The following is a 21,072-nucleotide window of genomic DNA, read 5'->3' on the forward strand; positions in this document are numbered from 1 at the left end:
TTTAGCAGAACCTTCGAGAGGAGAGGCAGAGGGGGAAGGCATAAACCGAAAGGCTTTCCCACGTAAAGGACAGGGCATCCACTTTCCAAGCTTGACTGTGGGAAGTCCTTGTGCAGAATTTGTCCAATTGGTAGTTCTGAGGGGAGGTAAACAGGTCTACCTCTGGAGTCCCCCATTTGTTCCTCAAGAGGATGAATATTTTTGGCTCCAGTTTCCATTCATGTGGATCCATGAGATTTCTCCTTAGTTCGTCTGCCAGTGAATTTAGCTTGCCTGGCAGGAATTGAGCTTGTAGGTGCACTTGGAAGCTTAAGGCTGTGTTCCACAGAGCCATGGCTAGTCTGCAGACAGGGTATGAGTGGGTTCCCCCCTGCTTGTTTATGTACCATATAACTGTGGTGTTGTCTGTCTTTACCAATAATTGCCCTAGAAGGATGCGGTCTTTGAAGGTTGTCAGGGAATTCTCTACAGCTAACATTTCTTTTTGGTTGATATGCAGGTGCATCTGTCTCAGGTTCCATTTGCCCTCAATGCACTGCCCTGCCAAGTGAGCCCCCCATGCATAGTCTGATGCGTCTGTTGTTAGGGTTTGGCGGCAGGGGGTAGAGTGAAAGGGAGCCCCTTGTTGTGGTAGCAGGCCTCTGCCCACCAAAGGAGCTCTGTCTCTATACAAGGAATGATAGGAATAATTGATTCCAGGTCCTGAGAATACTGACTCCATAGGCTTTTTAGATACCACTGCAGTTTCTTCATATGCAGTCTTGCATATGGAATTAGTAGAATGCAAGAGGCCATGAACCCCAGGGCTTGCAGAATTTTCCTTGCAGATAGCTGGGGCTTTGTGGTCAAAAGTTTGAAGTAGGTTATCAAATAAACTTATTTCTCTGGAGTGAGGAAAGCCGTCTGGGAAGTTGTGTTCAAGCTTGCTCCCAGGAATACAATCTGTTGGCAGGATACTAGGTGAGATTTCTTTTTGTTTATGGTGTAGCCTAGTGAGGTTAGAAGTTTCTTTACAAATGCCAGATGTTTTAATAGCAAGTCCTGGCTTTCTGCCTGAATCAGACAATCGTCCAAGTATGGGTATATTTGAATATTGCTCTGCCTGCAAAATGCAATGGCTGGAGACAGACACTTTGTGAATACCCTGGGCGCAGTAAATAAGCCAAAGGGAAGTGCACAGAACTGATAGTGCATGGAGCCTGCCCTGAAGTGTAGGTATTTCCTGCAAGATTCCCTTACTGGAATGTGCAGGTAAGCTTCCTTTAGGTCTAAGTTTGCCAACCAGGCATCTCTGCCTAGCATAGGAAGCAGCTGTTGAAGTGTTAGCATTTTGAATTTTGGGATTACCAGGAAGGTGTTTAGAATAGAGAGGTCCAGGAAAGGACGCCAGGAGCTGGCTTTTCTGGGTACCAGGAAAAGTCTTGAATAAAACCCCCTGTCCCCTTTCTTCTGCTGGCACAGGTTGAATAGCTCTGATACTTAGAAGAGAGAGAACCTGCTGTTGGGCCTCTGCCGACTGATTTGGGGGTAGGTCTGGCCAACTGTTTGGGGTTGGTAGGTTGTGGAAGTGGAATCTGTATCCTTGGTAAACTATATTTAAAAAACATTTGTCCTGGGTAATGACTTACCCAGGTTTTTGCATGCAGGGCGAGTTTTACTCCTAAGGGAGCAGGCTGTTGAGCAGGGCTAAGGGTGAGTCATTGCGCCATTTTTCTGTAGGGGGGTGGCTTACTACTCCCTGCTTTGGAAGTGGGAGCCCCCCACTGCTTAGGCCTGTGTGCAGCCTGAGACTGTAACCTGGGTGGTGTGTTGTTCCTTGGTTTGAACTGAGAAGGCCTGGAAGAGACTGGGACCAATTCTTAGAAGGCCAATGCCTACTAAATCTGGGAGGCTGTACTTGTAGGAAATTTTTAACAGTTTGCATAGATTTAGCTTTTTCCTCCATCCTTCTGAGGACTTCTTCTGCTTTGTTGCCAAACAGGTGGTCTTGGTTTAAGGGAGCATCCTGTAATTTAGCTTTAACATGATCTGGCAAGTTTTGCTCCTTAAACCAAGCATGCCTTCTAAGTACAGACCCAGTGACAGCAGCCCTGCAAGATGCTTCTAGAGAGTCAAAACCAAATTGCAAAGTATGTTTACCAACTTGTTCTGCAGAATGCATTAAATCCTGTAATTCTTTGTGTTCAGCACAGTCAGGAATCAACATCATTTTCTGTTTAAGTAGTCCCATAATATGCTGCTGGTACTTTAACATATGAAACTGGCAATTCATAGCCCTAATGGCCAAAGTAGCAGAAGTGTATACAACTTCTTACCCCATCTGTTCAGGGCTCTAGAAACTCTATCAGAAGGGGTAGGACTTTTGGCAGCAGTAGCCTTAATGCACTTTGGTCCTTGGGAAATGGTCTCTGGATCCGCAGTAGGATTCTTGAACAGGAACTTGTGAGAGTCAGGTACTCTGTAATACCTGTCAGGTTTTCTGGGAGCTGGAGGTAAAGTGTCTGGGGAAAGGCTAGATTCCAAGAAAGCATCATCTATAATGTCCAGAACAGAAGGGATAGCTAAAGGCCTGTGCTGAGGAAGGAGTAAGAATTCCCTAAGCCTCTTTTTGGAGTCAGAGTAATCTTGGCTTTCCCAGCGGAAATGCTCCCTAAGAGTGTGCAAGGTTTCACCAAAAGAAAAATCTTCTGGAGGGGAAGCAGAGGGAATGGAATCCTCTGCATCAGAATCCTCCATAAGTAGATACGGGCAAATCCTGGTCATCAGAAGGAACAGAAATATCAGATTCCTGATCAGAAGAATCAAATGGAAATTCAGTTCTAGGTCTCTTAGAGGGGGAAGGCTGGCTTCCCCTAATTAATGTAATAAGGTCTTCGGCCATTCTAAGCATTTGTTTTTTAGGCATATAGGCCTGAGCATGCGTTTTGGACGTCGGTTTTCTAGGCATGTATCGAGTTTTAGGCCTGGATAAAGAAGATGGCATTGGTTTAAATACACCCTCAGAAGCCTGTGCCTGCACAGTAGCTCCGGACCCATCCAAGGTAGAGACATCCGCAGGTTCCATAGTCGAAGAAGCATCTCGCAACATACCGGACTCCGAATCGGTCTCAGTAGAGGCCTGCGCACCTGAGTTAGCGGGTATCAGGCGCTGCGAAAGCGCCTCACTGAATACCGGCGGACTGGAGACTAGCTTAACGGAAGCGTCGTCGGCAATTTTGGACCTATGCGGTATGTCTCTGTCTTTATCTTTACTTTTTTCAGAAGATCGGTAGTCGAATGGCTTAACGAAGTCATTTCAGAGTACTGACACAGAGTACCAAAATAAATTTGCTGCAAAGATAGCCCGACGACGAATAGTTCAGGGGTTGAACACGGCACAAAACCGACAGCAAGGGACGTCGTGGTCTGGGCCTAAGCAAGGGATGCAGTACGAATGAAAATCTTTATGAGGTATTTGCTTTCCACAGGTAAGACAATTGTTTACTTTACTGACATCAGTTGGAGCAAGAAAAAAGATCCCCAATGGGGTACTTATCTTTTTTGAAGACTTCGGTTCTGAAACTCGAAAACGAAAATTTCAGGAGTCGGTCGATTGGCACTTGCGAACTGCTTCTGCTTTGGGCACCACACGGCAAGAAAGACTGATGTAATGGCATTCGCTGCATGTTTTATACCCCTGACGACCAAACGTCATGGAAGAAGAGACAGCATCCGACGCAGGAATCCAAGACTCTGGTATTCAGGCCGGCTGAGGGCTACCTGCAGGCAAATAACCCAAATGTGATGAATGCAACAGTGAAACACGAAAAACATCATGTTTTTGGGTTATCAATGAATTGCTTATTTTGTACTTTTCATTTATATTTACCTGCATATCTCCTAGTTTTTTCTGCCTGTGCTGAAATCTTTAGTTTACTATTTGTAATTGTATACAACAGATCCTGGTCTATTCTGATGCTACAAAATATCATGTCTACCTTACTAACTATTTTTGTTGATCTGTTCCCACTTCTATACCTTTTGATGCTGCACATTACCACATCTAGTTTTCTAACAATTTTTGTTTACCTCTTCCTGCTTCTATACATTTCTAACAATGACACTTCTAGTCTTAACTGCTTTATAGCTTTCTCTATTCAATACTTCCATGATGACATTTGCTTTTATCCTTTCCTTTATTGCCCTGTGATTTTGTGATAAGACTTTATTATTAACTTAGCAGCACAGTAATATATTCTATTTACTTCAAGAGGCACTGGAAGCTGTTGAAGGCGGGGGGGGGGGGGGGCACTTAGTGATCTAAACAGGGCAATAAACTATTTACTACCACAACGTAGGTTCACTTGGAGGACATTTTAAGCCTAGCCCATTTCCCTTTTGATGGTGAATTAACATTTCCTGATTGGTCTTACCTATCCCAATGGCTGATATTTGTATATTAGCCCTAGTGAGAATAACTGTGATCATACCATAGATAATTAGAGGGGACCCATGTAATGGATGCAGCATTTAGGAACTGCCTCTATCCATTAGTGGCACGAGGGGCAATCCTGGAGTACATTTTCTATTACCCATCCTTAGATCCAAGTTGCATATGAATATGGACAGGGATGAGCTTGGTTTTACTTGAATGGATAGTCTGTTCTGGAATAGTGGTAGCCTCTGTGATATATACCCATCTCTCCACAACATTCAGTTTAGATACCTGGACTGAGTATTTCTGATGCCATTTGACTTGCCGATGTTCAGTAGGTTCATCAGTATTAGGTAGGAGGATGCCTTGTATGCCAGAAACAGGTCACCTCTAAGCACTCTGTAGGGTACTGAGTATTGTGATAAATCTTTGAGGTGGCCCATGCAAGACCTATTTTTTAGGACTTGTATCCTTTTAGTAAGGTATCTCTGTGGGTATTCCAATTGTTGCATGGATCTGGACAGATACATGCCAAAGTGGGCATTATACAAAATGATTGGCCTAATGAGGGCTTTGCAAAGGGGGACAATAACATCTCAATCTAGTCACAATCAATTTGTTTATAAGCTGTGCAATATAGAAAGGCTTTCTTATAACAGTGCAAAATACGGCATGAAAACCCACATTCATTTTGCATCTGGCCAGTGGAGGACTAAGCTTCAAACCACAGGCTCCTTACACATTTTCAGGGCCATGCATACAGGAATGCATTTTTTATTCACCTTCCTAATTGTAGTAAATCATATTCCTTGTATAATACAGCACCACTTGTTAGAATGTGTTTTAAATTTGTACAGTCTTCTTGTAATCAATGAAACAAAATGTATGAACCAATGACAAAACTACCCATTTCAGAAAATTGCAACCAAAAAAGGCCACTCACACTTCTGTCATTACAATCCACCCATATCAGTAAATATGCAAAATCTCTGCAGAAGTAAAAGTCATCTAACTAATTCCACATTAAAGGGATCTGTAACTAATGAAGTTTCTGCTAGCAAACAACTTTATATTTCATTGTTTCATCTACAAATAAATTGCCTATGTTACATTTAAAAAAAAATATATGCTAGTAATACTGCAATAGGGAATGGGTGGCAAACTGATAACAGGTAAATAGTCACTGGGTAAGTCCTCCAAAGGAGTACATTCACAGGACTGCAGCATCCACTCCCTTTAAAGTAAAACACAGTATAGTATCAGCTATCCATCTGCATACTGTGGGAGTAGAACCCACAGCCTTCTGCATCAAAAGCAAGTATACTACCTGCTGTGCTATTAACAATGCAAACAGACTTGGCATAAGCAGCACTAAACTTCTGTTCCCCTGAATCTCTCAAGCGCCTTGTAAAATCCACTTAACACTCAACTAAATCTCTCAACTTAGCAGCACAACAAATCTGGAAAAAAAACAAAATGTGTTTGTTGGGGGGGGGGGGGGCAAAAGCCCAAAACTAGGGACACATTTTAAACACTGCTTGTATAATCTTAGAAAGTTGCTAAAATAAAGTGTTTTGTGTTACCACATCTCCTGAAAGATAGGATGACTGAAACTTAAAGAGCTATCATTATTTAGTGAATTCATTTCTCACTGATCTGCCAGAAAACCACAAATTTTAAGAGTAACAGACCAAAAGTAAGACACAAATATTCTGCGAAAATCTGGGCAGTTGAGAGCTATGGGACTCAACTCCTTAAATCACACATGGTGGTATAGGTAGAGAATTCAGGCTCTTGTGTCTTGTACCCAAGGTACAGGGTTTGAGCCTGAGGAACACTAACCACTAGGAATACCCAACGGGGGCATTTCACACACACACACACACACACACACACACACACACACACACACACACACACACACACACTAATTAAAACCAGAACCAGCAAAGCAAAACTGTACCTGAAATGGGCAACAACAAATGTGGTGATATTCAGCAATATAAGAAAGCAAAGACTGAAATACTTGCTCAACGACAAGACTCTGGCAGCAATGATCAGCAAAGTAGAAGTCGTCTTAACACCTGAAATACTTGTTCAAGGGAACAGCTGTAGTTTAAATTCCATGTGTGCGTACATGTGGACTAATCCGCGTTGGCATGCGATGCATGCATGGTTCATCCTTAAAGAAGATGCTGCCACCGTGGAGTTTTGGAGTGGTCCTAGTTAACTGCCCATGGTCTTGCAGCAGTTAAGTGTGTGAGGAGGGGCTCACTCCCCTTATGGTTCCGGCTCCCTTGCTTCTGTTATATCACATTAATTTCTGTTAATAGTCTTGACTACAGTGTTCATTTGTTTTATCAGACTTTTAATATTTTGGGTCATACTGACTTTCTGTAATCTATTTCTTTCAACAATCTTAATACATCTATCCATCTCTATTAAATCACGCAACTCTTCCCTTAGATCATTTTCTTCTAAACTAAGGGTATATTCTTTGTTCTCTGTTTCCTGCAGGCATTCTACAGAAAGTGCCAGATCATCTCCCTGTGACAGTCTCTTCAGCTGCATCCTGCACCATCTGTTGTTCTTTCATATGGGAACTCAGTGGCTTATCACTCCACAACACTGACTGCATCAGAGTTGCTGCTGTTTCCTGTTCCTTTCCTGCCAGTGCAACTCCAACTAAACTTTTGTACTGGTTTCTTACTGAAGACTCCAGAATATCTTAATGTGGCAAGTGATCAGATGCTTCCTGTTCCACCCATTTCTCCTTAATTTCAGGACTTGTTCCATCATGCTGTGACATTACTAGAGTTGGATTTTCTACACTAAGTCCTTCACTTTGCAGGTAATCCGTAATGTCAGTTACTATTTCTTTAACTTCTCCATTAATAATCCTCTTTTCTACTTTCCACCTTTGTTTTATTGTTTTTTGGTATTGTAAAATTTTCCATATCCAGATGCCTTTGCCTGTATTTCTCTTCAAATATCTTTGGAGCTGCTTTTTTGTATTAATTAGTTTTGCACTCTCCTTTGCATAAATATTGAACCATATTAAATCTCTTTTTCTTTCCCATGTCCAAATTTCTTCTTCAGATTTCTACCACTCCACCTATTTCTCCTTATTGTGGGGACTCATTGATTCATATGTTGTGAAATACCCCGTGTTAGACTTTCTACACTAACTCCGTCACTTTGCAGGTATTCCACTAACTTCATTTTCTATTTGTTTAACTTCTACTTTACTGATATTCTGTTATAAGTTCCTCCTTTGTGATGTTATTTTTTTGTATTGTGAAATCTTCCATATCTGGGTGCTTTTCTTGTATTTCTCTTCAAAGACTTTTGAAGAAGTTTTTTTTTTGTATTGATTAGTTTGGCTTTCTCCTTTAGACAAATATTGCACCATATCAGGTCTATCTTTCTTTGCATTTCCATATTTTTTCCAGGTTTTGTTCTTTATATTTTCACACTTCTTTTTCCAAATGGTCCAAATTTCTTGCTCTATACATTTTCCATGGATCTGTTGTACTAATGAACAAAAATCTGCATTTGAAACCTTTGACAATTTTTCTTTGCAAGTGTTTTTCTTTCCTCTAATTTCTCTCTTAATCTTTCTGAATATCTTTTATCTGGAAATTCTGGGCTTCTTACGTAATAGTAACAGTACACAATTTCCTTATCCCCAACAGCCCACTCTACAATTTTTATGGCTCTTTTGGCCTGTCAGTTTTTGTGTTTTTTGGACTACTTTCTTCTACAAGAGGGGAGCCATCCTCCCCCTGAGTCTGGTCTTGCCTTCATGCTGAGGGGAGTTGGAGATGAAACAGAAGATTTTATTAGAAAAAGATAGTAAGGTGGTAATGTTTTTTTTTTTTTTCTTTTTTGTTTTTGTAAGGCTGTGGTGAATAGAGGTACATGATCTATTTCATTATACTATCTATATTCAACTGTTGGCATATGCTCGCCCTGCATTTATTTGTAACTTTCATTAATTATGTTTTCTGTCTATGTACGTAAGTATTTTGTTGCATTTTGCAACTGCTTTATATATACACACTCAAGAATATCTATTACAGTTGACTTTTGTTACCTCTGTTAGAACTGTGGTGCTTTTCTCCCTGACTGCTGCTAAAAATGGGCTTTTAGTGGAAAGTGAATTACTCCCAGTAAACAAATGGAAATGCACAGATACCTACATACATACATAATACTTTATTTTCCTGGCACTCCAACTGTAGTACATATCATAACTATTGTTTGCATAATGAGCTGAGTTTTTCTCAGACTGAAGAATAAGTTGTAAAGTATAAGCATCTGGAACAAAACTACATTGCTAAATACAGAGCTTGGTTGCAGCTTGGAAACTAGAATTTAACGTAGTCATCAAACAGGGATTATGGGGAAAATGTAGGTGATCTGGCTGATGTGAACAAGAAATAATCTGTATCTTAAAATTCAGTTTTGGGTCGTAGAGATCAAATCTTTTCTTTTCATCCCTCCTCAGCCACATTAACTCCTTACAATATCAAGTTTAAAAGAATCTTTAAATCTGTAATAACTGGCTTTTTCATAGAAACATATCACAAAGGGACAGAGCTTAATGCCCAAATATAAGACAAGACAGAGGTATTACAAAGAAACCACATTCAGAAGATAATGAGTTTTGCACTCCTAGACTCAGCTTTACAATCAAACTTTTAAAAGCAAGGACATTAATAGCTAAAACTGTTAATTTCCTAAACAGAATCAAGATGAATGAAAACAACATAGAGGATGAAATTTCTTCAGACTTGGAGATAAGACGTTCCTCCCAAAGTAATATGGCTACTCCCTTCAAATCTCAGACAGTACCCTGCGTTAGCAAGGAAACAAAGTCTCTTTATCAGAACAAATCTAACAATTTTGGGACTCCCCCACCCCCCACCACAAAAAAACACTCTGGATTTCTTGAGCATGAACTTAGAGGATCTAACCCAACAACCATTGGATTACAGTTTGGAACTATTACAGTTAATAACCAATAAACCTGAAAGCTTAACCTGACTGTTAGGAGCTGGACAAATAAAAAAAATAGTTATAACAAGTTACAGAAAAGTAAAAGGTCCTGAAATCTCAGTATGACAGCTGAAAGCTCAGCTCTGTGGTGTAGAGGGGGTGGTCGCCTAACTACAACCCACATAACTGGATTTCAATTAGCACCCTGGCATTGGAGGAACCAGAAAGGGAGAGGAAGTGCAGGGGTTCATCTCACTTGCCTCTCCCATGATAAGAAAGGGGGTAGTTTGTGTGCACCTGACGTATTATGTCCTGCTAATGTAATCTTTCAGGTATCTTCACAGCAGTACTAAGCAAGATTCCATGGAAAACCATGTGTATGTTTGATATGAAGCAGCAGTAGTGGAAACTATCAGCAGCCTACTTCCTTAAAAATGCTCATACATTCCATAAAAAAGAAAACAAAAACAGAATTACTTGTGCATTTTAATCTGACCATGAAGTAATTCCTGCATAGTAACACATTCTTTCATACGTTCTTGAATATGCAAAACGGAGAGTTAAAATTAGCTACATAATAATAATGTTCTTAAAATATAGTTTTTTTTGTGTAAGGGAAACATCAGACTATGCAAAATTAATAATATATTAAAAAAATGTAAACCTCAACTGGATTAGACTATTCTGTAGAAACATGCACAAGTAATACAAATTTACAAAGCAAGTAACAAATGGCACTAGTTCCAAAACAAACAAAAACAGAAACAGTTCTATGTAAAGAATGGATGGTTCAGACATAATCCATTTATTAACTTTCAGTCAAGGAATACACCAAACTTACTTCAACTGATGCATTCTGGTTTGCTAAATTAAACCCAGCAATGTATGTCTGAAAAATGCACTGGAAAAAAAAACATAAAAAAGAATATGCATGAGTAACAAAAGCTTAACATCTTATATTTATGACATGAAGAATGGAATGCATTTACCTGCCAGAAGAAAGAGGGGAACACCTTTGTGTGTGGTAATAAAGTGGCAAGAACCTAAACATAAAATGTAAATGATTAGAGGAATGGTAACAAGACACATCTTCCTTAAAATAACAGTACTTTAATAACTGCATCAGAGTAAAATACTTGGAAAACAAATATAGTATAGCTTCATCAGACCTTGTGGTAATACCACATCTTTTATCTTCTACTCTCTAAATCTTTCTGGATTATTCATTTAATATTAGAAATATATGAGCTGCTGATTTTCCCAGGTTACAACTGAGCACACTATAATAATTATTTCTTTCTTTCGTTTTAGATTTGGAAAATTGTGGAACGTATTCTATTTATACAAATTCTCTTTTTAATTTTAAAAATTAGTTAAATTGCGGTGGTGGTGCTGCGGCAGCATTGTCGCCTCATAGCAAGATGTTGTCCCGTTCAATTCTCAGCTGGAGCGTCTCCTGTGTGGAGGCATACGTGAATGGGGTGTGCCTTCATTGAAGGTTGTGTGTCAGGGCTGGTAACCCGGTATGTAAAAATCCACTACAAATCATTAGCGGACCGGAGTTCCGCTGTGGCGACCCCTAACCGGGAAAAGCCGAAAGACACAAAAGTTAAATTTAGTATGGAGAAATCAAACCAAGTATTACAAATGATGGACAACGGCATTTTTGTGGTGTTTACAGCCTGTGATTTTATTACACTGAAAAGTACTTTTCCTTGCTACAACTGGAGATTGTAAATGTACACCACAGTAATACAAATGCCATCAGGGAAATGCAGTTTGGCAATTAAAGCCCACTGTAGGTATTTAATATCTAAAGATGTGTGTGCTTGAGTGCTATCCCTCTCTCTCTCTCTCTCTCTCTCTGAAAGGATCTCTGCACTGCATTACATGCAAGAAGAATCCAAAGCACTTAAGAACACAGAAGTGAGAAGGAGGCATACAAGTTGATGTACAGGATAGGACACAGTCTGGATTGTGATAGCTGATGTGCACAGACAGACTACGTTTTTGGTAAAGGTGAGCAAACAGAACCACTCATATGTAGCACATAGTCTTGCTGTAAACACATTCTGGAAATAAATATTACAGGTAATAAGACCTAGAGATAAATTACCCTTAATGACATCTGACAGAAGTCTACATGCCTCTTGATAACAAAAGTGAGCAAACTACTGGAACAACACTTGTCCAAACAACATTTACCTTTCCTTTTCTGTAGCAATAAAGATGAATAACTCAGCACATTTATGAATATCATTAACAATGAGGAGTTAAAACCATTAGAACGACAACGTCCACATCTCCTTTTGGTGAACAGACTACTTCAAGGCCACCACAGAATCCACTTATGGGAGAAAATGACAAATAGTGCTAAAGAAAATCCACTTACTGCTGAAGACGTTTTTTGAATTATTACTGCTTGAAACTTCAAGATCCCTTGGGCAGTGATCGCTGCTACCAAGTAAAATTACTTCCAGAAAATCATTTTAAATATCACAAATAAATCTGGCTTAAAAGGCAGCTGCGTACATCTTTTGATTATAAAATTAAACTTTCAAGAAAAAAATGAATTTTTTAGAGCAGATCAAAGATATAAAAAACAGCACCCCACACAAAAATTGTTTAGTTGACCTACGTTGGTCCAGCAGTCCACACTAACCAGGTCTCCGAACAGTGAAAAAAAATAGAAATACATTCCTTGATAATGGCACCAGAACAGTATATGTATGTGTGGTACGACACCAGTCCTGCAGCTAAAGACTCAAAAGACAATCATAAGGCCTTCTTTAGCTATGTTAGAAACCTGGGAGGAAACTCCCAGATATGCTCAGAACTAGTTCAAAATGATGTGAAGATTACTGATCCTACAGACATTGCCAACATACTGGCTGACAGGTTCAGTGCAAACTTCTCCCCCCCCGCCCAAAAGGAGAGATATCTATACCAAGCGATTGCAGCCCCCCAAACATCTCCAACGCCCAAGTGAGAACTGCTCGCTCCAAAGCAAAAACACAGCATCCATGGGACCTGATGGTGTCCCGGCTGTGTGCTCCACGAACTCAACGAGAATTAAACCCACAGCTAGGACAGCTGTTTAATCATAGTCTTACCTCTGGATACGCACCCAGGAGTGGCGACTGCAACTGTGGTCCCACTTCACAAAGGCGGTGCCTCCACCGACCCTGGAAATTACCGCCCATTAGCTTGACAAGCCTTATCTGCAAAGCCATGGAGAGGATCATAATGGACCTCATAAATAAAGACATAGGAATTTGCAGACTTTGGATCCATCCCAGTTTGGCTTTGTCAAAGGCAGATCATGCCTTCTAAACTTGGTTGACTTTTTGAAACAGTCACCAAAGCCATTGATGAGGGAAAGGCAGTCCATACAGCCTACCTCGATCTGGCGAAGGCCTTTGATACAATACCCCACTCGGGTATCATTGAAAAACTCATCAGCTTAAATGTTAACCCATACATCACAAGATGGGTTGCAAACTGGCTGAGTGACAGAACCCACAGGGTCAGAGTTGCTGGCGCCATGTCAGACTCAAAGCCTGTCACAAGTGGTGTACCACAGGGCTCAGTCCTGGGCCCACTCTTGTTTGGCATCTACTTTTCCGAACTACAAGCAAACACAGGAGGGTTATGGCTGACAAAGTTTGCAGATGACTGCAAACTCGGCCATAGTAGAAAACACATCTGACACAGATATCCTTCAGAAGGGTCTCACAGAAACGGATAACTGGTGGCAGAGCCATGGCCTAAAGTTAAATGCCAAAAATGCATAGTCATACCCTTCGGGAAAAACAAGGTTACCCCTAGCTACCAAATAGGTGGCAATCCACTGAGTACAGAAGAAGTTATCAGGGACCTGGGGACCCAGGTTGATAGTAGTCTGTCATTCGACACCCATGTAGCTAAAGTAGTTAGGAAGACCTTCTACATTGCCCACCTTATCATGAAGGGATTCTCATCTAGATCAAGGGAGGTCATAGTCTCCCTATACTCATCACTCATCAGACCAATGATTGAGTACAATGCCCCATTCGGAATGTATCTGACCCGACACTTGCAGCAGCTGGAGAGGCCACAAAGTTCCTCACCAAAAGGATAAAGGGTCTCAAACATCTGTCCTATGCTGCCCGACTGAAAGAACTCCAGCTCTATTCAGTCGCCACCGCTTGCTCAGTGGTGGCCTATGCCTAACATACAAGGCCATGTCTAACCCAGATTTGTTGAATATGCTTCACCTCAAAAAGTCTAGCTCCGGCAGGGCCACAAGGGCGGGAGACTTAAACCTCGACACGGCTATTAATAGGACCTGCTGGAGGGATAGATTCATCACCCAAAGACTCCCTATGCTGTGGAATAAAATCCCGGTATATGTGAGGCAGAGCACCTCGCTGGCCTTGTTCAAGAGAAATCTTGACCAATGGATGGGAGATCGCAGATATACCCCAGGGATTACCTCAGTGTCACTGCTCAACAGAGGCACAGCAAAATAATGGGTATAGTTCCCCATACTAAAGGGGTGGCGTAAGCCACAAAACTATGGGCTAGGCTTGTAAATGCCCTCGGGCAGATAGCCTAGTATGAACCTATGAACCTATGAACCTATGAACCTATGATTCACAAAGATGAAGATCGGAATTTCTATGCTCCAAACACATGCATTTTCTACTTGTTATACATAGCAAGGTGGTAAAAGACTTGGGCATAACTTCCAGCATTTCCAAGAAATAATCCCCATTCTGAAGAATGTAGCGGGTCTACAGAAACAGTCATGCCTTGATATGCTAGTCTGTCTTTCCCAACCAATCAAAAATACTCCCTGGTTTTGACTAATATAAGTGGTCACTTTCAGAGATCAAATGATAATGAAATACAAAAACTGGGCTTCTTGACAGTTGAGTTATGAAAAAAAAAAGGGAGACGTATAAACAGACATCCCTTTTTAGCTTATGAAGAATGCATCAACTGCACACTCCCTTTAGTTAAGTTTTAAGGGGCAGAAAAAGGACAAGACTACACTTTCCCTGCCAAATAAGACTGGTTTTCCTTTTCCCAATGACCAAACAACATCTTCACATCAGACAGAAGCCCAACATATGGCTTGAATTTGGTTCAGCATTCATACAAAGATGCTGGACCCTAACAAGATGTGAAATAACATCACAAGAATATGGCAATGTAGGGTCCTCCCTCACACTATGATGTCTACCAACACAAGATTTATTAAATTTTTTTGTCCTCATTGTTCTGATATCATAACACCACTCACTTTTTGTGCTGTTCAGTAGCGGTTCAAGATTGTGATGCTCATTTGTTGCAAGCAGAGCAGAAACACACAAATGCACACATGCATGCATGCGCACACACACACACACACACACACACACACACACACACACACACACACACACACACACACACACACACACACACACACACACAAAGCTTTAGACAGCAAGTATGAGGCCTACATTCTAACTTCAAAACCTCTGAACAGGGATGGGAAGTTCTCCAAGTGTGGTTACTAACCCTCTATCAAGGTATACAAGGTCAAGTTTTGCTTCAGATGAGCAATTACAAAGGAGAAGTCAACCTTTATTTTATTATTATTATTTTTTTTAGAGTTTCACCAAACAAGACAGTGGCATATTATGTGAAGGAGAAAAATATTTTACAGATTTGTAGCTCTGCAACTACTGTGCATTAACTGCAGCAGTCTATTGTGCAGTTGAACAAAGGGGGAAAGGATTATTGGTAGCTATTACCAGTCCAAATAAATGAAGAAAACTATATAGCTATACTCTGCACTGTGTGGTCACTCAATGCACCATTGACTGACACGGAGTTAAAGCAGGTGGTAAAAAGGTTCTACGGTGATGAGGAATATTCGACAAGAGCTACAAAGGATATGGTCCATACCAGGGCTAAAGATGACTTTCCCCAAGTGACAAATACCTAAAGGTTAGAGACAATGCAATGTACATCACTAATGTACTGGAAATGAACAAGTACTAGTACATCATCCAGATATAACCTAGCTTCATAAAGCAGATGGATGGAGTCCTTACAGCAACCCAGGTAACTGGAGTTTGATTAGTGGTGCCAGACAGGGAGGGGAAGGGGGAGTTGAAGGGGCATGGCCTACATGCCTTTCCCAGGTGGTAGGGGAGGGATGTGCATGCTTGGAAGACCAAAGAAACCGATGCACAGGCTTCAGGAGGAGGAGCAGGGCTAAACTGAGGTACCACTCCTTATGGAAGTGAGATCATGACCTCCATGGTTAACCCACTGCATGTCACCCTCTACAGCACTTCACTGGATGCATAAAACAAACCATTGTTCATGGTTGCTTAAATGATGGCACCTCCTGGTCAGCTGAGCTGACAAAAAGGCAAGTTTTGGTATGAAGCCCTTCAGATCTTTCCTGCCGACAGAGGGAGGCTAAGCCCTGAAATGACAATGCTAAGAACATCAAAAAACAAATAACCACACACTAGCATAAACAATGCACCAAAACACAAGGGGGGGGTGGATGGATGAAAAGAAGGGAGGAGCGACTGCAGCAGTGATCATTCAGGTATCTACTGTTATAGTAAATGTATTTACATAACTATACTATATATATTTGGGAGATGGAAGGAGAAGAGTACAGGAGCCCTTTGAGAATGGTCCATGTAAAGTCTCGTCTAGATCTAGAGAAGGAATCAAACTTATAGTGCTTTGTAAAAGTATGTACAGAGGTCCAAGTAGTAGCTTCTAGAATACTTCTATAATAAAGCCATAAATGAATCCAAGGACTTGGCAGAAAGTGACATTGACCCTGCCTGGAATAGTTTTGTTGTGGTGAGTGTCAGGAAAGGAGATACTGCCAGCCCAGCTATTGGGAATTTTGTAAATAATTATATATGTCATTTGTGACTATCAACATGATTCATTTGCTTGGGTTACAAGTATATTGGAACTGTATGTTATGGGTATATCAAACTGCTGGTACAGAAGAGTATGTTGAAAAGGGTTGTAAAGTTCTGAGCTTTAAAAATGTATCCACAGTTTACCCTACTGGAACAGAATAGAAATGCACATACACTACTGTAATGGTTTAGATATATATATTTTAAAAAGGGAATGTAGCAAAGCTTAATTTAGATGGTTTTCTTCATTTATTTGAGACTGTCCTACAATGTTGTTTTAAATATTTCCTGTGATTTTTAACTCTGATGTTACTGTGATTATTTACCAAGTATTTTCTTGCTCTTTTATTATTTATTATTAAATATATTTAAAATCTTTCATTGTGGCTGATATTTGTGAAACATATTTAAGCTTTGGAAGTACTTGCATATTTATTGGGTGACACTGTGGTCCACTCCTAATAGTCTTGCTAAGTCAAACTACCATTTGCATTGATACTAACATTACACAGTAAGATTGGACACCCTTTGTTAAGGGCTTTAAAGTAGCTGATAAAGAAGTGCCTGGTGGCAGTAATAACTACCTTGCAGTCTGGGCAGAAAAGGGCATAGCTAGCAAACCTGTGCCAGCCTTTCCCGTGTGTGTTTGTATATATATATATATATATATATATAAATCATGTCTCAAAGAGTATGTGCGTCAGCTACTTTGGCAGGGACATGAAGCACTGGTTGGACAGAAAGGGTGCTGGAGGTCTTGGCTTGGCCACTCAGGTGAAATCTCGACCCTATAGCTGTGCCAGTGAAGAGTCTTATTGGGGATCTGGAGAAAGAGGGAGAAACCAGTTTTAGACTGAGTGTGGTCTCTGTGTGCTCCTAAGAGGAACTGCACTTGATGCAGAGGGCTACATCTGAAAATACTGTGTGCGCGTACCTGTCATCCTCCCAAAGTATATCTCCCACTGGTGCTAGTGGTGAGGATTGAGACTTCTTGATTACTGGGCCAGTGCTGGGACATAACATATATTGGCAAGCAGTGGTGGGATCAACGCATCACATACTGAAATTCAGTGGTGTGGATATTGAACTCCTGTAGCCTGTAAACAGTGGTCACTAGGGAAGGTGTTTGTACTCTCAATCAGCCACACAGTGAACATTCAGAGTTTCATATCACAATAAATTTTGTGTTAGCTTAGTTAGTCAGGGAGAACAGGCAAGGATGTCAGCAGAGGCGTATGGCAAGCTGACAAGGAGCCAGTTGGTTGAGATGTGCCAAGACAAAGGACTGGTGCATACCAACCAGACTAAAGCAGAAATTATTGCAGCCTTAGTCACAGCTACATTAGAAACCAGCAACCAGGAGGACACTCAGACTGGCCTCGGGAATATACAATCCTCAGAAAATGGACAGTTCAACCTTTCCACAGAGGACTTAAAAATCCGCCTGGAGTTAAAGAGATGAACTGGAGGCCAAGTGTTTGGAAACAATCATCAGATAGACTGAGTTGTCTGGAGGCTGATGAAAATGAGAAACTGAGACGTTTGGAGGCTGAAGAAAAGGAGAAACAGAAACAAATGTAATTAGAATCCACAGAGAGACTGAGATGTCTGGAAGCTGAAACAAATGAGAAGAAGACACAATATGAAAAGGAGATGCTGACTCTTCGCCAAGATCATGGAGGTAATGGGGAACCGAACCCCAAACCAAAAAAAAAAAGAACACCATAAGCAACAAAGGTCAGTAAATTTCTTCCACAATTTACAGAGAGTGATAATTTTGATAATTTCACTCATAAGCCTGAAAGGGTATGTAAACAGTATAATATTGACCAACAGCTCTGGGTACGATTCCTGACCTCCTTACTCCTTGGTAAAGCTGTAACTGCTATTTCTAAATTGTCTGACACTGATTGTTTAAATTATAATACTGTTAAGAATTGTTTATTATAGTGTTTTAAGTTAACACTTGAAGCTTATAGAAAAAAGTTTAATGAGCACAGACGCACAGCAGATGAAAGTGTGTGTGAATATATTGCCGATTTAAGCACTTATTTTCATAGATGGGTGAGTGGGTGTCAGATCACCACTTCTGAAGGGCTGGCAGACCTTTTGGGGAGGGAACAAGCCCTTAGCACTTTGCCTGAAGACATGAGAATCTGGTTAGCGGATAGAGACTGTAACACAGCAGATGAGTTGAGGAAAAAGGGAGACTTATATCTAGCAAGCAGGGCATCACTGCACGGGAAAGGGATATCCAGTGCTGCTCATGGGTCTAAGGGAACCCATGGTGGGCAGACTAAACAACCCTAATAGAGTCCGCCAGTAGCAAGGGAAGCCACTAGTCCAAGTACACAGCCAGGACCTAGGGTTAAATGTTTTAAATACAACCAGTGGGGTCATGTAGCATATAGATGGCCACAGAGGCAAGGTGGGGAACAAAATGTGGGACAGCCAGTAAGTTGGAATGACAGAATGCCAGCAGTAAGTTGTCTGGAGACAAAAAGGGTACCAAACAACCACAAGAGGTTATATCCTATCTTAGTAGATGTGAAACAGGCCACTGCTAAGACGTACACAGTCTCTGACCTAAACATTGTGAAGCTTGCAATGGTTAAAGAAGAGCACTACTTGCTTGGGCAGTTTACTCCAGTCAGAGCTTTAGGAGGGACCCCATTCAAAATGCCCCTGGCTAGGGTTCACCTTGACTGGAAGAGTAGAAAATGAAGCAAGCAAGTAGGTGTGTTCAAGGATATCCCTGCAGATGTCCTGACAGGGAATGAGTTTGATACTGCAGTACCTTGTGTGCATACAGTTACACACAGTCAGGCTTGGAGACAAGCATGTGGATCTGGTAGCCTTCAGGGGAGCCAGGCAGACTGCACACTTGAAGCCGGGACTGGTGTGGTGGTTACTTCAGAGAGGGAGCCACCCTGTAGCAGTGAGACTGAAGATGAGTCACAGCTGCTTGTGCGTACTGATGTTCCCTTGGACAGACTGACTGCAAGGCCAGAGGTGAGTAGTAGTACCCAGGCTGACAGTAAAGCACCGCTGTCAGAGAATACTAGACTTCCTGTGGAAGGGGCACTGGGAAGGGTTACAAAGACAGACTTGAAACAGGCTCAGCTCTCAGACCCTACATTACAAGGCTTGAGGGAGGTAGCTAGTGAGGCACCTGATTATCAAGTGACGGGGGAATCTGTACACTGGGGCAAAGGATTACTATATAGAGAGTGGACCCCTGAGGGAGGGCTAGAGAGTAAGGGAATAAAGCAGCTGGTAGTTCCCAGATCCTACCATCTGTCATTTCTAGCCATAGCCTATATTCCCTTTGCAGGTCATAAAGGCATACAGTGTAGAAAGAGAGTGTTATGCAGAATGTTTATATGCCTGAGATTTCCAGAGATGTAACAGGGTACTGCAAGACTTGTGAGCAGTGCCAAAAGGTAGGCAAGGCAGGAGACAAGGTGAAAGCTCCTTTGATGCCTTAGTCTGACTGAGGAGCCATTTCAGAGGGTAGCTATGGGTATTGTAGGACCTCTGAGTACCCCATGTTCCACAGGGAAGACGTATATCCTAGTGGTAGTAGATTATGCTACCAGCTATGCTGAGACAGTGGCTCTGTCCTCCACGGAGGCAGAAAAGGTGGCATTTGCTTTGTTAGAGATTTACAGCAGGGTAGGTTTCCCAAAAGAAATACTGACCGACAGAGATGCCAATTTCATGTTGGACCTGCTCATTTGTCTGTGGAAGCACTGTGGGGTGAAGCACCTAAAGACCACCCCCTACCATCCCCAGACTAATGGTCTGGTTAAGTGGTTAAACTCTACACTAAAGACCATCATATGGGCATTTGCAGACCAGTTTAACAGGGAGTGGGACAAATATTTGCTCCATCTGTTGTTTGCTTACAGAGAGGTGCCCCAGGAATCAACAGGTTTTTCACCCTTTCAGTTACTGTATAAGCATAGGGTGAGGGGACCTCTAGATTTGATACGTGATGAGTGGGACGGTGAGAATGAATCCCACAAGGAGTCTGTTGTGGCATATGTCCTAAACCTCAAGACAAGGCTCACAGAACTCAAAGGCTTGGCCCAGGAGAACCTGGCAGAAGCCCAACAGCAGAAAAGGTCTGGTATGACAGTAATGCTTGAGCTAGAGAGTATGCTGTGGGGCAGTAGGTTATGGTTCTCACTCCTGTCAGACACAATAAGCTGCAGGCAGCTTGGGAAGGACCCTTCAAAGTGGTTAGTAAGGTCAGTGATGTTTACATGGTAGAACTGCTAGGCAAGAGGCAGAGGCATAACTTGTACCATGTTAACATGACGAAACATTACCATGACAGAAAGGCCCTAGTGCTGAGTATTTGCAGTGGATGGCAGGAAGAGTCTGAGGGGGATTTGGTAACTGATCTCCTCAGTGTGGTTCGGACTGATACCTCAGTGGAAGGGGTAGCAATGTCCCAGCAGCTATCCCCTACCCAGGTTTGAGAAATCCGAGCAGTGTTACAGCAATTTGGGGGCATGTTCACTGGGAAACAGGGTGCACCCACCTGGAGCAGCACCATGTGGTTAGACGACCCCAGAGACCTGTTAAACAGGCCCCTTATAGGGTGCCTAAGAGAGTTAGACAGACTTTGAGGGAAGAGATACAGGAAATGTTGGAACTAGGGGTAATCCAGGAGTCCAGCATTTCCTAGGCCTCCCAGTGGCGCTGGTACCAAAGAAGGAT

At 41.7% G+C, this 21,072-nt stretch overlaps 1 protein-coding gene across 4 annotated transcripts in view; it reads right to left on the reverse strand.

Moving 5' to 3' along the window:
- The window catches only part of SFXN4 (sideroflexin 4), a 645,242-nt gene that overhangs the window by 388,085 nt on the left and 236,085 nt on the right, over positions 1-21,072 (reverse strand). For all 4 annotated transcript variants that reach the window (XM_044055982.1, XM_044055979.1, XM_044055980.1 and 1 more), the window contains exons 7-8: positions 10,405-10,458; positions 10,257-10,316 (exon numbers count right to left, since the gene is read on the reverse strand). In XM_044055982.1, the coding sequence (XP_043911917.1) occupies positions 10,257-10,316; positions 10,405-10,458 (114 nt within the window). The remainder of the gene's footprint in view (positions 1-10,256; positions 10,317-10,404; positions 10,459-21,072) is intronic.

The sequence above is a fragment of the Protopterus annectens genome, chromosome 14.part0, assembly GCF_019279795.1.
Source record: "Protopterus annectens isolate FY-2018-M chromosome 14.part0, PAN1.0, whole genome shotgun sequence".
Taxonomy (NCBI): Eukaryota; Metazoa; Chordata; order Ceratodontiformes; family Protopteridae; genus Protopterus; species Protopterus annectens.